General features: G+C 35.9%; 1 protein-coding gene across 1 annotated transcript in view; it reads left to right on the top strand.

The window, feature by feature from the left end:
• The first annotated feature begins 406 nt into the window (after positions 1–406).
• The window catches only part of itga4 (integrin subunit alpha 4), a 19,687-nt gene continuing 11,186 nt past the window's right edge, over positions 407–8,907 (top strand). Inside the window, exons 1-9 of the mRNA XM_015400249.1 lie at positions 407–584; positions 1,195–1,310; positions 1,798–1,898; positions 2,940–3,072; positions 3,243–3,310; positions 3,794–3,926; positions 8,285–8,370; positions 8,527–8,592; positions 8,675–8,815. Of these exons, the coding sequence (XP_015255735.1) occupies positions 415–584; positions 1,195–1,310; positions 1,798–1,898; positions 2,940–3,072; positions 3,243–3,310; positions 3,794–3,926; positions 8,285–8,370; positions 8,527–8,592; positions 8,675–8,815 (1,014 nt within the window). The 5' untranslated portion in view covers positions 407–414. The remainder of the gene's footprint in view (positions 585–1,194; positions 1,311–1,797; positions 1,899–2,939; positions 3,073–3,242; positions 3,311–3,793; positions 3,927–8,284; positions 8,371–8,526; positions 8,593–8,674; positions 8,816–8,907) is intronic.

The raw sequence follows: 8,907 nt of genomic DNA, 5'->3' as shown, positions 1-8,907 counted from the left end.
TTTGCTGTGCTCTATTCATGGCCTACTCTAAGGAAATATTCTGTTGTGATTCCGATCAATATAATGTAAGAGCTGGACAGTCGCTGAAAGTTATGGCTTCATCCAGCAGTCATGATGTTTCATATAACAAAATAAAATGGCCCACCAGGCTTCAGAATCAGATTAGATGAAGATATTTTGCCAAACATGAATGCTAATTTTCATGTTCTTCGGTATTTTCATAAAAATGCTTAATGAGAAAAACGGATAAACTGACTATGGTTTCGTAAATGGGTAAAAATGGAAGTAGGACAGGATGATATAATCAGGGTACAACATGAACTCCTTCTAGTTGTTTTTGTAAAGTTTGGCAAGTTTCAAGCATCTAATTGAACCGATCATCTTCTATTTTTGTCCTGCAGGTAGTCTGCTAACATGAAGCCATCAGGGGGCTGCGTGGGATTCTTCTTTTGCTTGGTTCTGGTTCTGGTCTGTCCTGCTGCAGCTTACAATCTGGATCTGGAGCACAGTCTGGTGTTCAAAGGCCCCAGCTCCTCAATGTTTGGATACTCAGTGCTGCTGCATCGCCACTACTCTCACAAATGGTCTGCTTTAAACTATGTTTATGTTCTTAATCTGCCATTAATGCTCCATAGTTGTAATTGAACTGGTGATCCAATATTTAACTTCATTGTATTAGCATAGAGCTTTTTTCATTAGGGTATGGCTCTTGCTCCACCTGTAAAATATTTTACATTTTCTAAATTCTTATTTGGCCTCTCTGCAGGCCAGCTGATCCTCAGTTTATCTACCCTTTACGTATCCACTTATGATATCTTTAATCTCGAATTTATTTTTAGATCATTTTTGTGCAATGCAATGCTTGCAATATACAGATTTTTATTTGCTCTTGATATTTGGTTGATATTTAAAAATCATTAATAAGCATTAATAGATGCTAACAGTATCTGTTCATGCTCTCATTTAAAACAGTAGTTTGCTGTTTCTCCATGTATTAGACTCCTATAGTAATTACTTTAATGATCATTATAGGTCAGCTTCCTGTAAAGAAGTCTGTGTGTCCTGCTTCTGTCTTTATACACACTAATTAGTCTGTTCTTGGCAATAAAGAAAAGACCTTTGATTCATCGCACACAGCTCTCTATTCACACAATAAAATACCCATACAAATCCTGTCCTTCTCTTTTCATTCAGGCTGGTGGTCGGTGCTCCAGTGGCTAATTCCTCCAGTTCGCAGGTTCAGTCTCCAGGAGCAGTTTATCGCTGCAGCATCACAGCTGAGAGGCGCACATGCTACCCTATGCCTGCTGGTCAGTGTTTGTTTGCCATTTAATAATATAAAATTGTCATCCACTATAGTCTTTAAGTTTTTTCTCCTCTATTAAGATAGAAGCCTAAAGAACCCTTTTAAGAGCATCATGAGAAAGATATGGCTTCACATAGCTTACTGGTCTTGGATGATGGTTTCTCTCTTGAAACTAATAAAACCCACTGAATTCTGCAACTGTTACTTGACAAAATCAGAATACATAAATTAACATTTGAAGACATACACAGAGTGCATACAAAACGAAATGTAAATGCATACAGTTTTTCAACAGTGAATGAGCAGCTTACAGCAGTGAAATGAACATTTCCATTTATAAAGTGCAGCAGTGGTCAGAAGAATATGGTGCAAATGCAGTAGAAACATGGAGTTCAGTTCTATTTAAAGGGATTTGAAACATGTCATCTTGCAGGAAATGACATATAAAACAGCAGGAATGTCATCACCAAACCATCTCTCTTTGTGTCCAGATGTTACAAGCTGTGGTAAAACGTGTGAAGCTGAGAGTGATCACCAGTGGCTTGGCGTCAGTTTGTCAAGACAATCCAGTGAAAATGGTGGACTCATCCTGGTAATGCCTCATCTCTTCCATAGCTGCTGCCCATACTGGCTGTTTATGACTCTTTCTCCACTTTACTGATGATATAATGGAATATTTTATTCCCAGTATTTTCGAGACAGAGACTCAATGTTCTAAATGATAGAGGAAAGTTTTTATTGTTAATGTACATCAGTAAATCTTCAGTCATTTACTGACAGTCTTGCTCTCTCTTACCCTTTTGCAGCCTAAATTAACCTAAAAAAAAATCCTAGGATACTGTAGAAAAGAGCTTCCTGTTAAATCATTTTTTATACTTCTGTGCTTCCACACACATATTAAACAACCTGTATACCACAGGAAATTATTATAGTAACGATTTTTACATTTACCTCCTGATTAACTGATAATATAATATAATAATATGATTAATATTATAATATAATATATTATTCTGTTCTCTTTTAAACTGTTAATATCATTGCAACAACTGCCAGGGCTGTTAAAACTAACAAAAGTAACAAGTGTTGGTATTTTCTCAAGTCTTTGTCCAAGCCATTAAGTAACCAAAGAATGTCTCAACGCACAGACTAGATGTTGACCATGTTTGGCAACATCAACTGTTCTTTTTAGGACCTTTCAAGTAACAGTAACACCTCTAAAAGTACCCCCAAACTAAAATAAGCAACATTCATTTATTTAAAGAATCCAAAAAAAAGAAAGCTTTAATGTGGAAACAATTAGTGGTGAATCAGGAATCTCTCTTAATAATTGTTTCCTCCTGATACAGTGTTTCTAAGCCTTCAGCAGAACCAGTTGCATTGTTCTAAATAGCAGTATGGAACAACTGGAGAACGGATTGCTAAATTTTAAAACCACAAAGGCATTCATTAGCTGACAGTGGTGCGATCAAAGAAAAGTCTCGACTGTCTCATCATTTTGTTGCTCAATTAAAAGATCAATAAATGTGACACTGGAGAAATAACAGCACACTGATGTCAGTGTGTGACTAATAGCTTTGTTGTCACATGTTGTTTGTTTTATGCTTTGTGTGTGTGTGTGTATGTGTGTCAGGCATGTGCTCACCGCTGGAAGAACGTGTTCTACTCAAGGAAAGACAGCCAGAACAACAAGCTCCCTAATGGGGTCTGTTATCAATATACAAGTGACCTGAGTTTCTCCGGGTACCTCATTCCTTGCTACAAAGGTATATAAACACAGTGACATGCAGGTGTTTTATCAATAGCTGTGGGGTTCACGTGTGGTCTGTTATAACCTTGTCTGTGTGAAATTAGCAGCTGTTCAACGATAAAGATAATACTTTCAGCTATTATTTGCTCCCCTTCACCTCTCAGCACCTCTTTCTATCAATCACAGACCATCAGAGGAAATTCGGTGAATATTATGGATCATGTCAGGCGGGTATTTCCAACGTCATGACACAGGTCAGTAACACACAGGGGACATGTTCTCTAAAATCCTTCATGTTTCCTGCAACATTCCAGTAATATTTAGTGATGCAATAATCAGGATTCTGTAGCTGATTTTTTTATCTGAGTTAAAAAAAGCTGCTATCATCTTTAAATCTTTCTCTAAGGGGGTTTAAAATCTCAAAATGATATAACAGATTAACTCCATTCAGACTTGCCCTCTCTCACAGTCTAAATGATCTTGGAAATAATTCATTTTGGTGAAACTCACTCAATAACAACGTTAATAAGTAAAGAAAAGCGTTGTTGTTCACTTGTCTTTGCAGCTTGTTCTTTAAAGTGGCTTTGAAATGAGGAGAAGGTAGAAGCAATCTAAAAGTACAGAACTTTATAGGAAAGTTTTTGGTTTTTACAACCTACAGTAATTTGAATTTTAATATATGCAACGAATCTTGAGTTTTTCATTCAAGGATAACTCAGAGAATTCTTCTCTCTCAGGATCTGATCATCATGGGAGCACCAGGAACTTCTTATTGGACGGGCTCAGTTCTGGCCTACAACACCTCCTCAGGAGCGATGTCAGTTTATCTTGATGACGAAACAGGAGCTGTCAGCTTTGGAAGCTACCTCGGTAAAACTTTATTCTGTTAATTATCCTGAACAGCCTCTGTAAACCTTAATTTATTTCAGGAATTTAACCATTAGGATCATGGTGCTCTGACGCATGCACTTTTATTAATATCTTTACAATTTTAAGGAGTAGTAACGCCATAAAAAATTCAGATACAGTTATGATTTTTGGGGGATATATTGCAAAGTCTGGTGTATCTTTATTGTAATCATTTGCATTTGGTTCAGTTTCATTACAGCACTTTTGGGAACAAAAAGGAATTTTTTTTTTTTATGAATAAGTTTTATACAAAATGCTATGTGCATTTTCTGTTCCGCATGATATAGCAAAATATATTTAAAGCTCTTAAAAAAACCATGACGCTTTTTGAAGTTTAGCATCAATTGGCCTGAGGTCTTATTTATAAATCCTCCTTATGCAAAAAAAAAAAACAGGGTTGGAAACTTTCATATGCCATTTTCCTGCAAATATTGTGATTTATAAAAACAAACTTTGAGCTGAAGGTAAGAATTATGATAATGATGAAACATATAACAGAATAGGACTTAAATACGGACTTAGTAATATGATTGACAAACATAACAATACATTATTCAACTCCCCCCTCTGACCCCCTTCAGAGATTAGTGAGAGAAGCCACCTATGTCAGATTTAATCTCTTAACCATTGTATTTATCTCCATTTTCTACCTAAAGCGTAATTCACCACAAAATCAAACTTTTGCATGGTTAAAGTGCTTTAACTGGGCTTTAATGTCACTGCATTTTATTCATGGGAACTTGTTTAGTAGAACGTTTTTAGTTTGAGCTGCTTGCCTGTAGGCGCTGAACTAGTGATGCCCACAGGTGATGGTGCCAAGGCAGCATAGGACAGGATGGCTCACTATGGAGTGTCTGAATTTTATTTATACACAAACCTGGGGCTATTATGAAGAAAGCATGTACCAGCACACACCATTTGAACCAACAGGAAAACTCAACTGCAATAGCCACTATTCAACACACTGAGCAGCACTAGGATGCTTTTGAGACAAATGATGCACAACCGAACATGCTTGAGCAAAATGTAAAAAAAAAAAAAAAAGGCACAACATTAACATTAAAATAGCCCCCCATAGATTCAGATTTAAACAGTTTATCAAACTAAAGATATATACTTTGGGGTGAGTTACACTTTATTTCAGTCATAGTGTTTTCTGTTTCCGTTTAGCTGCATTAATCTCTCTATGGATGCGTCGTTTTCCCTATTAATATTGTTCAACAGTTATTTCCATGTTGTGGTTAAGGGCTATTGCTGAAGAATGTATCACAACATACGCACTTTATATTAGTCACTATATACTGTTTGCGCTTGCTGTTTAGCTTATTTCAGACATGCAGTTTGATTTTTAGCTGGTTTGTAGATCAGCTTTGCTCATTCTACAAGGTTGTGTTTTTATACAAGAAAATCTTTGAAGATCACACCCTATGTGTTTCTACAAATGTTAGAAACATTCATAAAGTAAGAGGATATACTGCATCTTATTTATTTTTCACTGAGCTATGCCATGTTTCATTTGACTTTTCAAATACTAATTTACAGATGAAGAAAGGAGGTTTCATCTTTTCCTTCCATGCCACTCTCACACAGATACTCCTTCTTCTTATCTTCATATTCAAAACGCCCATATTTGCATGACGCAGGCATCATTTTAGCTTCTAGCACACAATATATTACCTTCTCATCCATTTGTCATAAGCAGACATTTAACAAAATCATAGACAAAATGGGTAGTTTACCATAAAGGTACATTTCCCCTCTCAGAATGTATGTCTGAAAGGTGTGATGTTCTCAACTAAACTCAACTATTTAGATAGTATGACTTACATGCAAGGACATTTGTTTTGCAAAGCTGATTCTCTGCAAAGCAGGTTTTTTACCTCCACTTTTGGCAGCACGTAATACATGTAGACATAGAAACTGACATCTGTTGCAAACAGGTCGTCTCTAAACTGCCATACACAGAAAGTAACATGTCTTTTCACATTTAAGTGTTTAACAGTGTTAAAGAAGCGGGTTTGTTGTCTTGTCACTTATTGTGTCAACGTGAAAAAATATGCAAGGACATAAGATCTATTGTACATTACTTGTCATTGGCTGACTCATAATGGCTTTTTAAAATACTTTTTCTACACTTAAAGTATCTGAAGTGAGAGTTCTGCATAATAAGCTTGAAATGTAGAAATCCATCATCTACTGATGTCTTGCATGTTGGGTTATTAAACCAAAAGTTAATTTTTCTTTGCAAGATGTGAATAAAGATGTATATATAGGTGCTGAGAGTCACAGCTCCTTCTGGGGTATGGACTTCACTGTTTTCCAACTCATATCTGTTCTCAAGATGTGACAACTGATTGTTTTAATAGTAAATGTTGATGATTTTCACATGAAATGTTTCAGAAAAGAGTAACGCATCCAAAGTTGAGTTCAAATACGAAAATACTTTGAGTTTTTAAGTATATAGATTAGGGATCTAAATCACTTATTAATGAATTAATCTAAAGTAGATTTATCTCATTGATCTTATTGATCAACTAATGATTAATTGATAAGCAGCCATTTGCTTACAAATCAATGTATCAAGCGGATCTGTCCATAACATAAAGAGTTAAATATATTTTCACAATATGCTAAGTTTAGAAAAATAGTATGTCATCATATTTTAACAATATATTGTCCTAGCTGTATTAAATATTGACTGAATAAACATGCAAATGTTTTCTTACACATTGTAAAACTTATACTTATAAGATTCAACAGAACAGGAATGTATTTGTTTCCAGAATTATAAAAAATATATTATTAATCATTAGTACAGAGGTGTAAAACTATCAATTAAAGCCAGGGTGTGTCGCTCCAACGCATTCACCAACTATCAAGCAGTGCTTGATTATACTGATTCTGATTAAACCACAAACATTTTTTGGCAGTTTCATTATCTGGGATTACACTTCTTCAGATGGAACTGTGTTTTTATCTGGGTGGGTGCAGTTAAAAATAGCTCCAGTGGTCGTGCGTTTGCCAAAACAATGAAAATCAAGAGGGCTTTCTTTGGGGAACGCAAAGAGTAAATATCCATCCCTGAATCACCAGAGGAAGGACTTCACAAACTGGGCTGTGGTAGTTTTTTTTTTCATTCTAATAAATCTGTTTTTTAGTTTTTTAGACAATATACAGCAATGTCCACAAAATGTTAATATTAAAGAGAAGTTTATTTATTTTATCAACTTTATTCGCTAAACAAATGAATCTAGATAATCTGTATCTCTGTAAAAAATGGTAATTTCCAGCTTACAGTTAATGAACATTTTCTTCTGAATTGAATATTACATTGGATTAAAAAAACAAAAAGCTTTTTCATATGGAAAGGTCGGCTTAAATAAAAGCATGTTTAACATCTGCTGAAACGTTATTTTAAAATCTGACAAATATTACAATTTATCCACCTTATGTCACATTAAAGTGTCCAGTTCACTTTGTCTGAAGTTTAAAATGTAACTTTAGAGTTAAAGTCTGATATTTAATAACTTCAAGCCTTTTTAGACATTTTTATAAGACATTTTGTATATTTCACTTTATGTCTAAGTCATTTTCGAAACTTAGAATTGGTGAAACATCTTCTGCAATGTTAGGTAGGAGGCCTTGTTATCTCATCACAGCTGTTGCATCATAACCATCTCTTTATCCAGCGATACAACAAAGGAGGGATTATGCTAATTGTTGCAACGGGGCCTTTTACTCAGATCAAACAAACCTACATTGTAGGATTTATTCACAAACACAACACAGATCCACAATTATACACCCACTGTAGGTTTCAGTGTGGGTTTGAAAATGAATGAACCTTCTGAAGATGACTAAAATATTTAGCAAGTGCACACCAAAAACAGAAGATATTTAGCATGGGGTTTAACCTTGTGGCTCTCAACACCGAAGTCAACTTATCAAACTGTGGAAGGTAATGAAACTGTTTCACCGCCTGGAAGGATGTGGGTGGGGGTGGGGAGGCTGCAGCAGCAGTGGAAGGCAGCTAGCTTTAAAGAGTTGGTTTGCACCACTTCATTTCCTTCCTTTACAAGCTTCAAAAACAAAACTTGAGATCATTTAACAGACCTTAAAATAAATCTATACCACAGTGGTGTTGCTGAACTGGTTATTGCAATTAAAACCTCTAAATGATAATTTTAAAGTAACTACATGTTGTCCTTGATTAAATTAAACAGGTGTTATATCCCCATTCGGCTATGAATACAAACGCTCAGTCTGTTCTCAGACTTTAGTGAACATTGCATTAACAATAACGTTTCCTGGTGCTTCAGGTTACGCTGTTGGAGCTGGTCACTTCCTGAGTCCCTCATCTATGGAGGTGGTGGGTGGAGCTCCGCAGTTCAGTCAGAAGGGCAAGGTAGGACCACAGGAAATTTATATCTACAGCTTTACCTCAAGGATTTAACCCTAATTCCATCTTTTATTGTTTGTGTCACTGATTAAGTTCGGTTTTATTGATATTGTCAGCAGTATTGATGGTTAAATGCAGTCAATGTGTGTTTACACATTTCAGGTCTTCATCTTCTCAATAGGCAACAATAACATGATGGAAATGGTTTCATCCGTTACAGGAAAAGAAGTGAGACTTTTTCCTTTTAACATTTTAAAACCTTTAGTGACAGCAATGCTTTCATTTATCTAAAAGATTAGTCTCTTTCCAGCTCGGATCTTATTTCGGCTCCAGTGTTTGTGTGGTGGATCTGAACGCTGATGGTTTGTCAGACCTGCTGGTTGGAGCCCCCATGGCAACAGGGACCTCCAGGGAAGAAGGGAGGGTGCATGTTTACATCAATGAGGGAAAGGTAGGAAGATCCATCCATCCATCCATCCATCCATCCATCCATCCATCCATCCATCCATCCATCCATCCATCCATCCATCCATCCATCCATCC

Source organism: Cyprinodon variegatus, unplaced genomic scaffold (assembly GCF_000732505.1).
Source record: "Cyprinodon variegatus isolate N-32 unplaced genomic scaffold, C_variegatus-1.0 Scaffold1088, whole genome shotgun sequence".
Classification (NCBI taxonomy): domain Eukaryota; kingdom Metazoa; phylum Chordata; class Actinopteri; order Cyprinodontiformes; family Cyprinodontidae; genus Cyprinodon; species Cyprinodon variegatus.
This window is presented reverse-complemented; position numbering and strand designations above follow the sequence as displayed.